This window comes from Lissotriton vulgaris, chromosome 8 (assembly GCF_964263255.1).
Source record: "Lissotriton vulgaris chromosome 8, aLisVul1.2, whole genome shotgun sequence".
Taxonomy (NCBI): domain Eukaryota; kingdom Metazoa; phylum Chordata; class Amphibia; order Caudata; family Salamandridae; genus Lissotriton; species Lissotriton vulgaris.
The window spans coordinates 834,078,488-834,098,974 of record NC_141696.1 but is presented as its reverse complement, the minus strand read 5'-3'; the positions used below and the strand labels follow the sequence as shown (position 1 = coordinate 834,098,974).

General features: G+C 53.0%; 1 protein-coding gene across 1 annotated transcript in view; it reads right to left on the bottom strand.

Annotated features, from left to right (window-relative positions):
- The window catches only part of LOC147698070 (sodium/hydrogen exchanger 2-like), an 866,654-nt gene that overhangs the window by 300,407 nt on the left and 545,760 nt on the right, over positions 1-20,487 (bottom strand). Inside the window, exon 5 of the mRNA XM_086934739.1 lies at positions 868-1,070. Coding sequence (XP_086790865.1) covers positions 868-1,070 — 203 coding nt within the window. The remainder of the gene's footprint in view (positions 1-867; positions 1,071-20,487) is intronic.

The window sequence follows — 20,487 nt, the reverse complement described above, 5'->3', positions numbered from 1 at the left end:
TTTGTATCTAATGATGTATTCTAATAATATTCTAGACCAACAACTACTTTCAGTAATTTATGTAATTTTCTGTGACAACTGGTGCAGGTAAGAATTGTGGGTGCTGCGGGGCGAAGAAGGGGGAGTGACAGATGACGGAATATGTAAAAAAAAAAAATAATAATAAATAAAACCACTTACCTTGCACTGGCTGCAACGCCACTTGGCAATGCGGTGAGCCCAAGTTAAGTGGGTTTATTTATTTATTTTATTTTACCACTTCTGTTGTTTGTCATACCCGCCTCACCACGCTTGCCTGCACCGGCCGTGACTGGTAATACTTGTTGTTACGCCTCGTTGTGGGTAAAGTTCAATTTACATGGCATAATTCTCATAATTTCAGGAATTTTGCATTACAATTGTTACGCAAAATTCCTGAAATTACACCATTATGATACATCGTAGAATAACGGTGCCATTGGGTGCAAAATTATAGTGTGGGAACACGGTGAACAACCAGAACATCAACAGCTGTTAATTGCAGCAATTGCCTTTTTCACACTTTTTAGTGTGAAATGTGTCCCCACTTCAAAATTTTAAGCGAGGATGCATCTCGAGTTAAACTATAGCGCTAAATCTGAGATTAGCATTTTGTATAATTACACATAATTTCACATATTTTTCCCACCGTTTCATATAATTATCTGCATTTTGTCACATCCATAGCTAGTCTCTTTAACTGCTTAGTTTCTGATTCACTGCAGTCCTGCTGTGCCAAACGAGCCCCTGGCATCATAGATTAACGTGTTCAGTGGTCGTAACGCCATGACATTTGACCTTATATATGAACTTGAATCTAGGAAAGAAGTCTAAACCGGCTCTTCTCACCTGGATAAAGACGGTGAAAAAGATCACCACGGTAGCAGCTGTTATGAAAAGCTTCTTTCTAGGAAAGGACGACGAGGGAAGGAGGAAAACAAGCGAGAAACAGATGGCTCCTCTAAGTCCTCCATAGGCAATAATGAACTGGTCCTTGAAGGTAAGAGGTATCGTCCGGAAGTGGTTGATGATTTGAGTCAGGACAAACACACCTAGGAGACAAAACACACGACAATAGGTCAGGAATCCGCTGTATGTATTTTGTGCGAACGTTAATTAGTTTGCTTGGTGGTATTATGCGTACCAAAAGTATCTGATTATATCCATAGTAAAAGTTCTTGCTGTGTTTTATTTATTGTGCAAAAGACTGGCAAAAATTCACAATACATTACCTGGTATAATTTGGTTCTAACATTAAGCACTGTTTAATTTAGTACTAATAAATTCAAACATCAATTAAAGTTTTAACCTACAAAACTGCAAATATCACCAACTGGATATGTTTTTTTAGAACAAATGTTATTATATGCCACAACTCACGAACACAAAAGGCAGTGTCCACCAGGCCGATGTCCCCAATATAAATTACATGTTCCAGATATGGCTCTAGTAATTACAGCAATAAGTCAAACTAACTATTGCATACAAAAACATGCATTGTCATGACCATAATTCCACACAGTCATATATTGTACTGATGGAGCCGCCCGTCCACACACGCACGCACGCACGCACACAGCCTGAGGGCGGGTCACGCCCCAGGTATAAATAAACGGGCGCGAGACCACCTCGGGGTCTTCGGCCCTAACTGCCAGCTAGTGTCTGTATTCATTTATTACGCTCCAGTCTAGTAAGGCCCCACTCTGTGGCTTAGGTTGTCCCTACCCCTGCCCCTGCCATCAGCACACTGGCGACGAGGCGGGTACCCTGCCCACGCCTCTCCCCGCGGACACGCCTGCTGTGTCCCGCGGTGTTCTGTCGGACCGATGAGGTGATCATCGCGCCTGCCTCGGCGCTCAGGTGAGCCCCCCCCCCCCCTCGGGGCCTCACCTTGCTGTCGGGTGCCACCCACCGTGTGTCCTGGGAGGGGCCCCCACCTCACGCCCCCATCCCCAACGGATCCGTGCAGCTGCGCGAGGCCTGTGGGCGCTGCACCACGCTGGTGATGGAAGAGCGTCAGCCGGGGGGAGGCATCGGCCCCCGACGCGTGCCCCGCCTCCGCGCTCTACGTTCGCGGACGTGCACTGCCTGCCCCAGCGTTGTCTCACGCATCTCGCGGGCACATGTTTCCCGCCCTGCAGATCCTCATGCATCTCGTGGAGGTCCGTTTTTCCACTGCAGGAAGCAATTGGGGCTGCTCCTGTGACCGGACACTGCTTCCTCAAGGCTCTACAGCCCCCTGTGACCAGCTACCACGCTAGGGTGCACGCCTGACACCCCCCCTTGGCGGCTGCGGAAGCCCACACTCGCATCCACTGCCTCAGACGGACGCACATCGCCGTGCAGAGCTTCACGTCCGCGCGTGGCCCACGCGCCACCACACATAGAGAATGAACGTTCAAGGTGACGGCAACGCGGTTCCTCCAGCCCCGGCCCCTCAAGCTCCGGCCCAGCAACAAGCGGCACCCGTCGCCAACGCCCCGCCCGCCCTGCCAGGACATGCCATGGCCGCACCGCTCCCATCCTTCAGCGAGCTGGCGGATCCGCCCACAGCGGCTGTACGGTGGTGCCTATGGTTGGGGCGGCTGGAACACTACTTCGTAGGTGTGCGGGAGACTGACGCAAAAGTAAAGCGCTCCCTGCTCATGTGCTACGGAGGTGACGAGCTGTTCGAGCTGCTCGAGACCCTGCCGGACCGGGGTGACGACGATGACTACATGGCTGCGGTCGCGGCGCTCAATCGCCACTTCGACCCACGTGCCAACCCAGATTACGAATGGTTCAAACTGCGCCAGGCCCATCAAGCGGAAGGCGAGTCGATCGATGTGTATTATGCGAGGCTTCGCAAGCTGGCTACCTCCTGCGAACTGCCAGACCGGACACTGGAAATCAGAGCACAACTCATACAAGGCTGCAGATAGGTTCAACTGCCGCGCCTCATCCTAAGACAGCCCCAGATAAGTCTGGATGAGATCCTTGTCTTGGCAAGGTCACATGAACTCTCCAATGCCCGGGCAGAGGCGATGCAAGCTGCGCTTGACAGGCCTGCCGCTCCAGCTAAACACGTGTCGGTGAAGGAGGAACACGTTGACGCCCTCCGCAGAAGGCCTTTCCAAAACACGCAAAAGACCCAACAGCCTACATCATCGCGTTCTGCCTGTGGGAATTGCGGAATGGTTCACCCATCGCATGGTCGGTGTTTTGCGAGAGGGAAGACTTGTTCAAACTGCGGTAAACTGAACCACTTCACAAAGGTGTGTCGCAGCAGTGGCAATCGACGGACTGGCCAAAGTGGGAGAAACATCACCCAAGGGGTGCGCCAACTATCGCTGGAGGATCCTGGCCCCGATGGTGACGCCGCCCAGTCCGCATGCAGAAGAGACGACGAAGATGATGAGGTGTTCTTCGTCTCGTTTGTGGGACGGGAAGGTTCGAGGAGGAGGCCCCCGCCCATGTGCGAGGTTCAGATTGACGGATCCCCGGTGAAGGCACTAATCGATACCGGCGCGTCGGTAAATGTGATGGACAACGTACAGTATGAACAACTGTCCCCTCGACCGCCACTGTCACCCTCAAATGCAAGAATATACACGTATGACAGCGATGATCCACTACCCCTGTGAGGTGTAATTGACGTAACAGTTGCTTGCAATGGCCAGGAAGTAAACACCAAGTTCCATGTGACCGGTGGCAAGCGCGGTATGCTCCTCAGTCGCCACACGGCGGAGGACCTGCAACTGGTGTTCTTCGCTAATCAGATACATGAACGACATGCGGATGCCATGCTAGACGAATTCCCAGCGCTCTTTCAAGGGCTAGGCCGCCTGAAGGGGAAGATGTTCAAGTTGCACATCGACCACACGGTGAAACCAACGGCACTGCAACACCGAAGGGTTCCTTTTCACCTGCGGCCGCAGGTGGAAGCTGAGCTGAAGAAACTAGAGGAACTCCGGTGATAGAGAAAGTATCAGGGCCCACTCCCTGGGTGTCGCCCCTTGTGGTGGCCCCCAAGCCAAAGCAACCAGGTGCCATAAGACTCTGTGTGGATATGCGCCTCCCCAACAAGGCCATCAAGAGGGAGACGCACCTCACGCCAACGATGGACGATATAGTGGCAGATCTAAATGGAGCCCGCTGGTTCTCTAAATTGGACCTCAATGCTGGATATCACCAGCTCGAGCTACACCCGGACAGTAGGAACATCACAACCTTCTCGACCCACGTAGGCCTCCGCAGGTACAAGCGACTGAGCTTTGGTGTCTCCTCGGCCGCCGAAGTATTTCAAAATGCAATCAGGGAGACACTGTTGGGACTTCCAGGCGTCATCAACCTGAGTGATGACATCCTCGTCTTCTCCAAGACGCTTGAGGAGCACCACGGACACCTTCGGGCTACGCTCAGGAGGCTTGCGGAGCACGGCCTCACCATACACAGGGAGAAGTGTTCCTTCTACAATGAATCGGTGGAGTTCTTCAGTTACATATTCTCCCGAGACGGCCTGAAGGTAGACCCGAAGAAGGCGGACGCCATCCGGGCAGCACCAAAACCGACGTCTGCGACCGAAGTCCGCAGCTTCATAGGGATGGCCACCTACTGCGGTCGCTTCATCCCCAACTTGGCGTCCCTGTCGGAACCCTTACGAACACTCACCAAGTCGGGGCATCCGTGGTCATGGTCGGGGAAGGAGGACGAAGCATTCCAAGCAGTTAAAGACGCCCTTATAGACGACAAGGTCATGGCGTACTTCAGACCGCACAGACAAACAGAGGTTGTCGTGGACGCCAGCCCGGTGGGGCTAGGTGCAGTCCTGCTGCAATGGACGGAAAGCCAAGAATGGGTTCCCACCGCATATGCGAGCCGAGCACTGAAACAGACCGAGATGAGATACGCGCAAATAGAAAGAGAGGCGCTCGCAATTAAGTGGGCGTGCCAGCATTTTCACTTGTACCTGTTCGGCCACGAGTTCAAAGTCATCACGGACCACAAGCCGCTCGTGCCACTATTTGGGGGCTCTGCCAGGCTGGCGCCACCCAGGATCGAAAGATGGGCCGTCCAGCTTCAACCATATCGGTTCGAAGTCATCTTCTGCCCCGGAGCGGATAACCCGGCAGATTTCTTGTCAAGACACCCAGGGCAACCCTCTCCCGCATCAGAGCTAGAAGACGGAGAAGACGTGGAGGAGTTCGTCAGGGCACTGTCCCAGGATGCATGTCCCAAAGCGCTCACGCTGGAGGAGATAGGTGCTGCCACGGAACGAGATGAATGCCTCAGCAAGGTAAAGGCCACACTTGAAAGCCACTCCTGGAAGCGTTTTCTAGAGGGCTGCTGCGAGCTCACGCAGGAAGAACAGACTTTCCGGCAACAGATGTGGCGAGCTCAGAGTGAACTAAGCATGGGGCCCCATGGCGTGGTGTTGAGAGGCACCACCATTGTCATACCAGCGAGCCTGCAGAAGGAAGTAGTTCGCCTCGCTCACCAAGGGCATCAAGGCGTAGCAAAGAAAAAATCCCACCTGCGTAGTCGGGTATGGTTCCCAGGACTAGACAGTGCGGTGGAAACAGAAATCCAGAACTGTCATTTGTTTGCCATCACCAGCCAAGAACCAGTACCACACCCAGTCATCACAGAGGACCAGTGTGAGACCCCGTGGTCAAAGATCAGTATGGACTTCGGATCTTTCCCTGATGGGCGACAGGCCCTGGTGCTCATTCACTCATGCTCCAAGTTCCCAGTAGTTAAGGTGATTCCCTCCACTGCATTCAACCACGTGAAGCCCGCACTCGACCATATCTTTGCCATGCTAGGTTTCCCAGACGAGGTTAAGTCGGACAATGGACCGCCTTTTCAAGGCAACGATTTCAAGACATACCTCAGCAGGAGAGGAGTCAACCACAGGAAGATCACGCCTTAGTGGCCGCAGGCAAACGGCGAGGCTGAGAGGTTTATGAGAACAATGAACCGAGCCCTTAAGATTGGTGTGGAGTAGAGAGAAGCCCCGGAAGAGTGCCTGGCCCAGTTCCTAAGCGCATATCGGCAAACCGCACACTGCACCACCAAGTGTGCGCCGGCGCATGTCATGTTTCTTAGAACCCCGCGAGACTGTATACCGACGAGCCCTGCATGGTAAGCCCCAGAGTTAGACCACGAGGCAACCCAGAACCACAGGAGAAGTACCAATGAAAGAGCCAGCCGAGCACGACGTGCCCAGGTCAGACCACTCGTGGTCGGTGACCGCGTGGTGTTGAAGACTCGTCAACACAACTGGAAATATCAAACCACATTTGAACCAGAGATATGGGAGGTGTTGAACATCCACGGCACGATGGTATCGGCCATACCCGGCAGGAGAGCTGTGACAAGGAATGTGTCGTGGTTCAAACGAATCTCTGGTGAAGGTATCGCGAGGGGAGGAGAGTCCGAGGACGGAGAGGGAGGCGATGAAGACCTAACGCCCCCTGGGACGCAGACTGAGCCTTCCATTCAGGAAACACCAGTGCCCAGACCAGCCTTGGAGCCTGGTAGCAGTCCGTCAAGCTCAGCAAGTAGCCCAGTGGAACCAGAAAATGAGGAGTCTGTTGCAGAGCCGCGGAGCCGGAGGTACAATCTCCGACCCAACCCAACCCCCAGTCAGAGACTCAAGGACTATGCATGGGGTCTCCGCGTCTCTGGGACTGTAAAGTAACCGGTGTTAGAAACGGGACCCTGGCCAGCCAAGATTCGCGTCGAGGTCAGTCAGGGATCACCACTTCTAAAGTCAGGGCAGGGGAGTCACACACCAAGGCAACCCCCACTCGCCCTCTAGGTAGCGTGGCGCGAGCAGTCTAGGCTAAACTTGGAGGCGGTATGAGTTAAGTATTTGCGCACGCACCCCAGCAACAACACCCAAGGCCCACCACAAAGAAAAGACTCCACACAAGGTTATATAAAAAATAGCCTTTGTATTATAATTAGGGCTCCCGGTTTTATGGTATCTATTTTTTTGCCATTTCCGTCTGTATTTATCCATATTTATTTTTGGGACATTTTTTCTGTATTTATCCACATTTATTTTTGCCACAAGCAAAAGACGGCGCTACAGCTAGTATTTTTCCACATTTATTTAAATTGACAATGCACACCTGCCCCCGGTTGTTATTGGTCAACACAATACATTCATTTGAAAACTGCCATTGTAGTACAAGCACATGTCGGCAGGGAAAGAAGAAATAGAGTCAGGTGAGCCCCCAAATAAAGAGAAAAAGTTATGAGGGTGAGGCTGTAGCTGTGTTAAGGCAGGTGGGGGACAGAATCATCATGGCTCTCGAGTCGGTCTGACCTCTATCCCACCCCCTCCCCCCCAGTTTGTTAACCTCATGCTAAGTAGGCCATCCTAAACCCATCTCTAAAACCCAAATACAACATCTGGGCTTCTTGTTCATCTCTTCAGTGTGACAAGCAGTAAAGCACAGTATAGAGAACAGTAGGCGAGAGTGCCGGGTGGCAAACACAAATTGAGGCAGAGGACTCCACCTGTAGCCTGTGGTGAGAGAGTAGGTACTGTTGATTTCCTTCATTAGCTCTTGCTTTCTTGTGGTATTGGCACTCTGGGCGGAGGGCAGGCCACGGAAGGAGCGGACTTGCATTGTATTTGCCAGCCACAGGGCTTCATGGCCAGCTCTTCTCAATGCAAGCTCAACAGCTTCCGTTTCTGTCACCCTGGGACGGGGGAGGCCTTGAAGGAATGTCCAGGTCACAGTGTCTGACTGAGAAGACGGTGTTAAATGAAAGGCCGCGGCGCGTTCGCAGCAGGAGGTGTTCTGTCCAGGAGGCGGCCCGTAAAGGAATTGCTGCAGAGCCTCGTCAAGTAAGTGGGCGTCACAATGCCCCCCTGAAGTGTGTATAATTAATCTGTCCCTGCTACATTTATTTGGCTATTGTACCAGGTTTTACATTAGCAGTTGTAGCGATGTCAATATTGAACAGAAGTTCACACACAGTACTTGACAGGAGCCTGCCAGCAGCGTTCCTTAGCAGAGCAGCATTGGATAGCTCTCTGTAACATCGAGCCTGCCCTGCTGTGGTGTGATCTCTGCATCCGAGGCAGGGGGGAAAGCGGTGAACCGCGGTATAATTATTTATGGGTGAGTCGAAGTGATGAGTCACTGCAGTATTTCAGCTGCCTGCGATGACTCTGAGCCACGGGTCCCACATACAGCCGTACTAAACTCTTTTTGGGCCGGTTGAGCATTGTGACTGACAGTGTCAGGCTGGCAGCAACGTCACTAAGTTATCAGCAAAGCTCTAGTGTAGCTCTGTGTCACTGCCAACCTGCTGGTGGTGCGATCTGTGCAGCTGGCTGTGGGGCTAGGTATGATTTTGAAAATGTCACACATAGCAATCAGAAACCTTGGCAGCTATTCCAATAAAAGAAAATTGTTTAAATGCGGCTCTATTAGGGGACCGGCATGTGACACACTCCAGCATGAAAACGACAATTACGTTCTACTCGCGCGATTCCCTGTTCACTTAAAAGAAGGGATCCATATTAAAATAAAAGCATGAACATCTTCATGTGATCTTTGTATTAACCTGCGAGCACGAAAGATGTTAGAGGGAAATACTTACCCGGTGAGTGTTGACTGTCACCTCAGCCGTCTTTTTGTTATGTGTGTGCTGAATGCCACAGGGTGCCTTAGTTTATCGCAGTGGTGGAGGGAAAGGGCCCACTGTCGCGCCATTCCACGATTGATGGCCCAGTTAGCAGGAGGCTAACAGGCTGGAGGACAGAACTAGTAATTCACTCGATTTTCAAAGGCGAACAGCTGTAGGTCTGACCCCTATCACGCCCCCCTCCAGCCTGTTAACCTCATGCTAAGTAGGCCATCAATCGTGGAATGGCGCGACGGCGGGCCCTTTCCTTTCCCTCCACCACCTCGATAAACTAAGGCACCTTGTGGCATTCAGCACACACAGAAATTTAAAAACAAACAACAGCCCCCACCTCCCCCTCACCCACATGATGACTGAGTCCCCATATAAAGGGAAAAAGTTATGAGGGCGAGGCCGTAGGTGTTGGCACGCCCACACACACACATAGGCTTGATTCCGGCGAGGATTGGCTCAGGTGAAAGGCTATCCTTGAAAGACCCTGTGCCAATTTGACCACAGGAGGGCGCCAAAAGACTGATTGGAAGGGATTAAAATGAACTCAGGCAGCGGCAGCGCGGCAACATTTGCCAGTGTTTTGCCGTTTCTATATATAAATACAGACAAAGGAAATATAGATTTCCGTCTGTATTTATATGTAAATATCCGTAAAAACGGAAAACCGGGAGCCCTAATTATAATAAACAAAACACATTAGATAACACACGCAAACTGTACAATGTGCCAGAGGCACGGGCAGAATTTACAAGGGGAATTATGTACAGGACAGGGCCACATGGACCACTGTCAGGGGTAGGCACTTGTCAGAAAATAATACTGGTAGATATACACTTATGTCGTAAACATAGAATGAGTAGCACCAAAATTATAAAAGCAACACACATCCAGTAATCACTGGAAAAGTCAGGACCTCCTACGCAACCCTAAAATACTGTAGGGAATCACGTAGGTAACTAGGACCTAAGGAAGGAATACCAACACCTAAGCAGTTCACTCTTAGCAAAGGGAAGGAAACCTAAACATCAAATGCAACATCACTAATCCTCCATGCAGGTCACATTTAGCCAAAGGGGATAACCATAAAAATACCTAATCAGGTCACTTTTAGAAAAGGTAAGCGGAATCAACAATTCACTATGCAGGTCACATTTAGCATAACGGATAAACATAAACAATCCTCTCTGCAGGTCACATTTAGCAAAAGGGGATAACCATAAGAATACCTAATCAGGTCACTTTTAGAAAAGGTACAGGTTAGAACACATGCGCAAGAATTACATAACAAGAAATTACAATGTGCGGGGTGCACAAAGCACAACACTCAAAAGGTCCCTCAGGCCAACTGGCCTCGAAAGGGGCGGAATGCCCTGAGTCTTAATGTCAGGGAAGCTGCGCAGGCAGCACAGCACACAAACCTAAACGTGGCAACTGTCCACTAAGTGCTGGACAGTTGTTAAATACAGGTGCACAACGTTGGAGCCAGGAGGGCTCAAGAATCAAGGTGGGCAAGGAGCCTCTCAGGGGCTCGCCAAGCAAAATGGGCAAATAGAGCTCAGCGCTCTTAAAATAATCAAAATGCCCCCAGAGCCTCTCTCAGGGCTCTAACTCGATGTGGGCAATGAAGAGCCTTTCTGGGGCTCATAAACAAATAGGGCACGAGAGCCTCTCAGGGCTCAAGGAACAAAGGATGGCTCCTCTAGTTGGAGTCCCTCACGGGGGACTCAGGAAGCAGAAATGCCCCAGGAGCCTCGGGGCTCCAAACAGCTACAAGCGCGAGGTCGCGCTATGGGGGAGGGGCGGACACCGGCAATGTGTCCCGCGGCCCCTCTCCCTCCTTTCAGGCACTCACCTGTGTCTCGCTGCTGGAGCAGCGCGGGGCTCCTCACCTCACTCGGGAGCCTCGCGGACACGGGAGCCGGCTGCTCCTCTCGCGCTCCGCCTGGCCTCGTCTCCTTTCCCTCCGCCTGACTTCCGCCGGGGCCGCCAATGGCAGCGCGGCCCTGGGGGTCAGGGGGCGGGACTTCCGGGTCGCTGCAGGCAGCGCGGCGGCCCGGCAACAGCTCAGTGCTCTCGGGCTGCGGCGGTGATTTCCTGGGCAATGCCGGGTGGCACCGGCCTTCAATTTAAAAGATAAAGCGAGGTGGCACTCGCTACTCCAAAAATCGGCGAAATCGGCAATTTCAGCTGCAATGCCGGGTGGGCACCGGCAAGGTCAATACAGCGCTACCAAGCGCTCAGGGGCACAGGAGAAGCGCGCTCAGCGCTAGAAATGTCAGCAAAGCGCTATTGAGCGCTGGGGCACCAGGAAAGCGCTCCTAGCGCTAGAAATCAAAATCAGGGTGCCTCCAGGCACAGCAACAGCTCCAGCAGGGTCTGGAGGCAGGCAGAGGGGCAAGGCAGGGCCAGAGCCAGCACACTGGGTCTCCAGGCAGGGAGACAGCCAAGTGGCGGTCCTCTTGGCCCCTGCAGCAGCAGCAGCCCCCTCTGGCAAGATCCTAGGCAGAACCAAGAACAGGACCAATTGTATGGGGACACAGCCCCTTCTTATACAGAGAAACCCCTTTGTCTCAAGGGTGCAGGGTGGGGGGAAAACCAGTCGCAGCTGGTTCTGAAGTACTCTGTTTACCTCAACCACCCTCTCTATTCACTGGCAGGGCTAGTGCCATCAGTCGCACTACAGGGGGTGGAGCCAGCATTGTCCGGGGAAAGTCCAGGCCCAGCAGGGACCACGGGCACTCCTCCCAAGCCATCAAGCATGCTGATCTCACACTCACCACCGGGCAGACCCATCCAGCCTTCCTGGAGCCAGGCTCACCAGCCAGCTCCAGCCAATCACACTGCAGGCATATTTTCCAGTAATATGCCAAGTCCCAGAAATGGCATTTCTACACATGCCACACTCACGCAACATACATCATTGAAAAGCATTCATTCCCACGAACACGCACATACCAAATTCGAGCATGCACTCCCCACACATCAGGAATTACTAGGGACACAGACATTCCCCATGCATCCCTATGGGAGAGCAGGCCAGCCTCACTACATGCACGCACTTTACTCTGGGACACAGAGAAAAAGTGCGCACAGACCAGAAAATCATCCACGCATATCACAGATAAAAATCAAAAAGATTAGGGGTGAACCTGCCTTAAGGGCCAAGTCCAACACAACCCCCTACCAGCCAAAACGCAGGGCAGACCAATCACCACCGTGATGGACTTACCTGCTTGGGGCGATAAAACACGGACGCGGGCCCGCAACTGCAGGGACACCCTCCTGTTTTACGCCACTGTGAACCCCTAGGGTTCTTTCTAAAGCTACTGTAGGGACTCACTGGATTACCCCACTGGTACTCTCCAGCTGCCCTCGGCGAGGACCAGGCCCTAGGCCACCCAGGTGCCACTGGTTCCTGTCAACTCACCAAGTGGGGGGTAGTAACCCCTGGCACATAACAGCCATGCTCCACTCTTCCTGTCTGCAAGACAGGGCTAGACTGCCACTGGTTCTCCGGCCTAGGGTCTACAACCTTAGGTGGACCAGGAGTCTCAGGGAAGGCTCTCCTCCCCTTACCTCTTCTCCTAGGGTTCCTCCTCCTCCTGCAAGGGGTACCCTCTAAACACCACTCTCCCAACCTAGGGTTTAACCCCTCAGGTGGTACCGGGGTCAGAGGTGGGCTTTCCCACCCTCTGCACCCCCTTCCAGAGTCCTGCTCCCTCCCAACCGGGGCGGTACCTCTGGAGAAAGAACTGGTTAGGACACTGCTTACAGTATTCCCACCCTTCAGGTCAGGCAAACCCTGAACCTGGACCTCCAACCTCCGGTCTAGAACCTTTGGTGGAATCACTGCCTGGCACTCCAGGACTTCTGAGGACTCACAGGTCACTCCCAAATCACTCTTTTCACTGGACTTCTGTACTCTCCCTCCTGGAGCAGTACTGCCAGACTCCAAAACTACAGAAGCTTCGCTCACAGATGCTCCAGGTCCTCCACCCACAAGGAGATCTCCCTCAAGTGGACTAACAGGCAAGCATAGGTCCCCACCCTGGTGTTCCCTAAAGAAACCATCCAGGCTCTGAGGCAGGGCTTCGGGCATCTGGGGACTCTCGGTCTCACACTCACTTCCGCTCCACTGAGACAGACAGCCAGCCCCTACACCCTCCTCACTATACTGAGACCTAGCTGGGCTACTCTCACCCTCCTCCACCACGCTGGGTTGGAGAAAACCTGGCCCACTATTATTGGAATCACTCACTAGCGGCGCTAAGGAACCTCTTGCACTCTCCCATCGGTCGGCTTCCGCTGCAAGCTCACATGCACTAAACGATCCAAACTTCAACAGGTGCTGGCGCAACTCTGGCACACAATAACTGAGCAGGTGCTCTGTGACAACCATGCAAAACAATCCGCCAGACTTGTCGTTCACGTGAGCCTTTTCCCAATCAAACAGTGCTCCACAACACTCATCTTCAAAGTCTTCCCAAGACTGATGAGGCAGTTTCCTAAGTCTCCTGAACTTCAACCCAAACTCTTCTGCGGGGGAAACAGGCAACATACTCGGGGAACTGGGAGTGGGACTGTCTACACCAACATTTAAAAAGCTGCCACCACTGGACTCCACCCTCCCTGGGGAATCCAGACAATTACACATGCACTCAGGGGGTAACCTACTCTCTTGGGCTACCTTCTCCCTGAACAAGGCCCTCTCAGCCTCTAGCTTGGCAAGCTCCAACCTGAGCTGTTCCAACGCTTGCTGATGTTCCCTCTCTTCCTTCCTATCCAACCACTCCTCTGGGGACAGGGAAAGGGATGGGGCGCTGGTACTGACACTGGACCCAGCAAGGGACTCCCTATCTATGGGGTCCTCACTCTCTGCTGACATCCATCCACTGTCATCACCATCCAACTCACATTCATCATCAGAATCTTCAGGGCTCCCCACAGACTCACCACCCTCATGGCGTGCGGCCCGGGCCCTATCTCTCTCACTGTGCTCGAGCTCCCACTGACCCTTTTGCCACTGGATCAGGCTGTCCCTAAGCTGGGACTGAGTAACCAACTCACTCACCTCTATGCCTCCCTTTTCGCAGAATCTGACCAGCTCTAACCTACGGTACCTAAACAGACTACAGAGATCAAAAACTGGCTCCATTTTGACGGACGTTCTCGGGAAAAGTTTGACACAGGGAACCTGGGGGTCTGAGCTAAACAGGAGAATACAATCACAATTCATCAAGATTCCTATCTCAGAACTTGCACTCCACTGTCCAGTTAAACACACACTCATTCACACACAACCCTCTCCTCGGACTGGTAAGGCAGTTTCTACCACCCCTGATTCCCTCAACCTGACCACTAGCGACACAGGTACCAAACTCTGGGAGCAGGGCGGGGAACAAGGTACTGGACAAAATACAAAGTGACACCTTTCAGGAGAAGCAAAACTGAACTTCCCTAAAAAACAATAATTCCCAAAATGCGGTTATCTAAAAATGCAGAGCTTTGAAGTGTGGCCTGTCGCCACTGTGGTACAGCGCAAACACAAATTCTTATCCTCACCGCTTGCCGCCAATGTTAGAAACGGGACCCTGGCCGGCCAAGACTCGCGTCGAGGTCAGTCAGGGATCACCACTTCTAAAGTCAGGGCAGGGGAGTCACACACCAAGGCAACCCCCACTCGCCCTCTAGGTAGCGTGGCGCGAGCAGTCTAGGCTAAACTTGGAGGCGGTATGAGTTAAGTATTTGCGCACGCACCCCAGCAACAACACCCAAGGCCCACCACAAAGAAAAGACTCCACACAAGGTTATATAAAAAATAGCCTTTGTATTATAATAAACAAAGCACATTAGATAACACACGCAAACTGTACAATGTGCCAGAGGCACGGGCAGAATTTACAAGGGGAATTATGTACAGGACAGGGCCACATGGACCACTGTCAGGGGTAGGCACTTGTCAGAAAATAATACTGGTAGATATACACTTATGTCGTAAACATAGAATGAGTAGCACCAAAATTATAAAAGCAACACACATCCAGTAATCACTGGAAAAGTCAGGACCTCCTACGCAACCCTAAAATACTGTAGGGAATCACGTAGGTAACTAGGACCTAAGGAAGGAATACCAACACCTAAGCAGTTCACTCTTAGCAAAGGGAAGGAAACCTAAACATCAAATGCAACATCACTAATCCTCCATGCAGGTCACATTTAGCCAAAGGGGATAACCATAAAAATACCTAATCAGGTCACTTTTAGAAAAGGTAAGCGGAATCAACAATTCACTATGCAGGTCACATTTAGCATAACGGATAAACATAAACAATCCTCTCTGCAGGTCACATTTAGCAAAAGGGGATAACCATAAGAATACCTAATCAGGTCACTTTTAGAAAAGGTACAGGTTAGAACACATGCGCAAGAATTACATAACAAGAAATTACAATGTGCGGGGTGCACAAAGCACAACACTCAAAAGGTCCCTCAGGCCAACTGGCCTCGAAAGGGGCGGAATGCCCTGAGTCTTAATGTCAGGGAAGCTGCGCAGGCAGCACAGCACACAAACCTAAACGTGGCAACTGTCCACTAAGTGCTGGACAGTTGTTAAATACAGGTGCACAACGTTGGAGCCAGGAGGGCTCAAGAATCAAGGTGGGCAAGGAGCCTCTCAGGGGCTCGCCAAGCAAAATGGGCAAATAGAGCTCAGCGCTCTTAAAATAATCAAAATGCCCCCAGAGCCTCTCTCAGGGCTCTAACTCGATGTGGGCAATGAAGAGCCTTTCTGGGGCTCATAAACAAATAGGGCACGAGAGCCTCTCAGGGCTCAAGGAACAAAGGATGGCTCCTCTAGTTGGAGTCCCTCACGGGGGACTCAGGAAGCAGAAATGCCTCAGGAGCCTCGGGGCTCCAAACAGCTACAAGCGCGAGGTCGCGCTATGGGGGAGGGGCGGACACCGGCAATGTGTCCCGCGGCCCCTCTCCCTCCTTTCAGGCACTCACCTGTGTCTCGCTGCTGGAGCAGCGCGGGGCTCCTCACCTCACTCGGGAGCCTCGCGGACACGGGAGCCGGCTGCTCCTCTCGCGCTCCGCCTGGCCTCGTCTCCTTTCCCTCCGCCTGACTTCCGCCGGGGCCGCCAATGGCAGCGCGGCCCTGGGGGTCAGGGGGCGGGACTTCCGGGTCGCTGCAGGCAGCGCGGTGGCCCGGCAACAGCTCAGTGCTCTCGGGCTGCGGCGGTGATTTCCTGGGCAATGCCGGGTGGCACCGGCCTTCAATTTAAAAGATAAAGCGAGGTGGCACTCGCTACTCCAAAAATCGGCAAAATCGGCAATTTCAGCTGCAATGCCGGGTGGGCACCGGCAAGGTCAATACAGCGCTACCAAGCGCTCAGGGGCACAGGAGAAGCGCGCTCAGCGCTAGAAATGTCAGCAAAGCGCTATTGAGCGCTGGGGCACCAGGAAAGCGCTCCTAGCGCTAGAAATCAAAATCAGGGTGCCTCCAGGCACAGCAACAGCTCCAGCAGGGTCTGGAGGCAGGCAGAGGGGCAAGGCAGGGCCAGAGCCAGCACACTGGGTCTCCAGGCAGGGAGACAGCCAAGTGGCGGTCCTCTTGGCCCCTGCAGCAGCAGCAGCCCCCTCTGGCAAGATCCTAGGCAGAACCAAGAACAGGACCAATTGTATGGGGACACAGCCCCTTCTTATACAGAGAAACCCCTTTGTCTCAAGGGTGCAGGGTGGGGGGAAAACCAGTCGCAGCTGGTTCTGAAGTACTCTGTTTACCTCAACCACCCTCTCTATTCACTGGCAGGGCTAGTGCCATCAGTCGCACTACAGGGGGTGGAGCCAGCATTGTCCGGGGAAAGTCCAGGCCCAGCAGGGACCACGGGCACTCCTCCCAAGCCATCAAGCATGCTGATCTCACACTCACCACCGGGCAGACCCATCCAGCCTTCCTGGAGCCAGGCTCACCAGCCAGCTCCAGCCAATCACACTGCAGGCATATTTTCCAGTAATATGCCAAGTCCCAGAAATGGCATTTCTACACATGCCACACTCACGCAACATACATCATTGAAAAGCATTCATTCCCACGAACACGCACATACCAAATTCGAGCATGCACTCCCCACACATCAGGAATTACTAGGGACACAGACATTCCCCATGCATCCCTATGGGAGAGCAGGCCAGCCTCACTACATGCACGCACTTTACTCTGGGACACAGAGAAAAAGTGCGCACAGACCAGAAAATCATCCACGCATATCACAGATAAAAATCAAAAAGATTAGGGGTGAACCTGCCTTAAGGGCCAAGTCCAACACAACCCCCTACCAGCCAAAACGCAGGGCAGACCAATCACCACCGTGATGGACTTACCTGCTTGGGGCGATAAAACACGGACGCGGGCCCGCAACTGCAGGGACACCCTCCTGTTTTACGCCACTGTGAACCCCTAGGGTTCTTTCTAAAGCTACTGTAGGGACTCACTGGATTACCCCACTGGTACTCTCCAGCTGCCCTCGGCGAGGACCAGGCCCTAGGCCACCCAGGTGCCACTGGTTCCTGTCAACTCACCAAGTGGGGGGTAGTAACCCCTGGCACATAACAGCCATGCTCCACTCTTCCTGTCTGCAAGACAGGGCTAGACTGCCACTGGTTCTCCGGCCTAGGGTCTACAACCTTAGGTGGACCAGGAGTCTCAGGGAAGGCTCTCCTCCCCTTACCTCTTCTCCTAGGGTTCCTCCTCCTCCTGCAAGGGGTACCCTCTAAACACCACTCTCCCAACCTAGGGTTTAACCCCTCAGGTGGTACCGGGGTCAGAGGTGGGCTTTCCCACCCTCTGCACCCCCTTCCAGAGTCCTGCTCCCTCCCAACCGGGGCGGTACCTCTGGAGAAAGAACTGGTTAGGACACTGCTTACAGTATTCCCACCCTTCAGGTCAGGCAAACCCTGAACCTGGACCTCCAACCTCCGGTCTAGAACCTTTGGTGGAATCACTGCCTGGCACTCCAGGACTTCTGAGGACTCACAGGTCACTCCCAAATCACTCTTTTCACTGGACTTCTGTACTCTCCCTCCTGGAGCAGTACTGCCAGACTCCAAAACTACAGAAGCTTCGCTCACAGATGCTCCAGGTCCTCCACCCACAAGGAGATCTCCCTCAAGTGGACTAACAGGCAAGCATAGGTCCCCACCCTGGTGTTCCCTAAAGAAACCATCCAGGCTCTGAGGCAGGGCTTCGGGCATCTGGGGACTCTCGGTCTCACACTCACTTCCGCTCCACTGAGACAGACAGCCAGCCCCTACACCCTCCTCACTATACTGAGACCTAGCTGGGCTACTCTCACCCTCCTCCACCACGCTGGGTTGGAGAAAACCTGGCCCACTATTATTGGAATCACTCACTAGCGGCGCTAAGGAACCTCTTGCACTCTCCCATCGGTCGGCTTCCGCTGCAAGCTCACATGCACTAAACGATCCAAACTTCAACAGGTGCTGGCGCAACTCTGGCACACAATAACTGAGCAGGTGCTCTGTGACAACCATGCAAAACAATCCGCCAGACTTGTCGTTCACGTGAGCCTTTTCCCAATCAAACAGTGCTCCACAACACTCATCTTCAAAGTCTTCCCAAGACTGATGAGGCAGTTTCCTAAGTCTCCTGAACTTCAACCCAAACTCTTCTGCGGGGGAAACAGGCAACATACTCGGGGAACTGGGAGTGGGACTGTCTACACCAACATTTAAAAAGCTGCCACCACTGGACTCCACCCTCCCTGGGGAATCCAGACAATTACACATGCACTCAGGGGGTAACCTACTCTCTTGGGCTACCTTCTCCCTGAACAAGGCCCTCTCAGCCTCTAGCTTGGCAAGCTCCAACCTGAGCTGTTCCAACGCTTGCTGATGTTCCCTTACTGTTGGTGAGAGCGGCTGCTGAGGCCACGCGCTCCCCAGGCTTCTAATTTTAAAACTTTTAAACCTGACATATCGCGCTATGTGTAAATATTTTGTGTATTGTGCTACTGGGTGAACTGTTGAGTGGAAAACAATTCTCCTACCTGCCTCAGATCGCCGCTCCTCGGCGCAACGCGTTTGTTTGCACTTTTTTATGCTCTTTGGCTCTAGGCACCGATCCGCCACGGCTTGTGCCGATTGTAGCGGCGGTGACCATACGAGCACGAAACCCCTCCTCCGCCCCCTCATCCTCACTTCCGCCCTGCTGGCCGACTGGCAGGTCAGCGGGCTAGTGGTTAGAATAGGTATTAAAAGCATCACGCAGCCGGCATTCGGTGCTTACTGTTGGTGAGAGCGGCTGCTGAGGCCACGCGCTCCCCAGGCTTCTAATTTTAAAACTTTTAAACCTGACATATCGCGCTATGTGTAAATATTTTGTGTATTGTGCTACTGGGTGAACTGTTGAGTGGAAAACAATTCTCCTACCTGCCTCAGATCGCCGCTCCTCGGCGCAACGCGTTTGTTTGCACTTTTTTATGCTCTTTGGCTCTAGGCACCGATCCGCCACGGCTTGTGCCGATTGTAGCGGCGGTGACCATACGAGCACGAAACCCCTCCTCCGCCCCCTCAACCTCACTTCCGCCCTGCTGGCCGACTGGCAGGTCAGCGGGCTAGTGGTTAGAATAGGTATTAAAAGCATCACGCAGCCGGCATTCGGTGCTTACTGTTGGTGAGAGCGGCTGCTGAGGCCACGCGCTCCCCAGGCTTCTAATTTTAAAACTTTTAAACCTGACATATCGCGCTATGTGTAAATATTTTGTGTATTGTGCTACTGGGTGAACTGTTGAGTGGAAAACAATTCTCCTACCTGCCTCAGATCGCCGCTCCTCAGCGCAACGCGTTTGTTTGCACTTTTTTATGCTCTTTGGCTCTAGGCACCGATCCGCCACGGCTTGTGCCGATTGTAGCGGCGGTGACCATACGAGCACGAAACCCCTCCTCCGCCCCCTCATCCTCACTTCCGCCCTGCTGGCCGACTGGCAGGTCAGCGGGCTAGTGGTTAGAATAGGTATTAAAAGCATCACGCAGCCGGCATTCGGTGCTTACTGTTGGTGAGAGCGGCTGCTGAGGCCACGCGCTCCCCAGGCTTCTAATTTTAAAACTTTTAAACCTGACATATCGCGCTATGTGTAAATATTTTGTGTATTGTGCTACTGGGTGAACTGTTGAGTGGAAAACAATTCTCCTACCTGCCTCAGATCGCCGCTCCTCGGCGCAACGCGTTTGTTTGCACTTTTTTATGCTCTTTGGCTCTAGGCACCGATCCGCCACGGCTTGTGCCGATTGTAGCGGCGGTGACCATACGAGCACGAAACCCCTCCTCCGCCCCCTCATCCTCACTTCCGCCCTGCTGGCCGACTGGCAGGTCAGCGGGCTAGTGGTTTTCTTTTCTACACTTAAATGATGCAATGGCGGAAGCGCAGCGGACGAGCGCAGCGGGAGCGCCGACTTCGTGCCGAAGTCGTGCCAAAGTCCTGCCCGTCTGCGCCCGTCCGCGCCAGGCCGGGACCAGGGCTAGACCATCATGCCCGTACTTACTCTTCGCAGGTATTACATTCTTTACATGCTGGCTACTCATTAGATCTAACTACACTTGCATGTATCATAGCACACGGCATTGCCCGCCCTGATGCTTACCTGCCTGGCCTCAGGCCTGATCTCTCGCCTACCACACTGCCCGCCCCCAGCCTATGTGTCCCTGTCCCTATCCCCACTATTTCCGCTGTCATGCTGAACACTAGATCTGCAGTGCGACATCAAACGGAAATTTTCAACTTGTTGGAAACGGAGAGTCCTGACTTG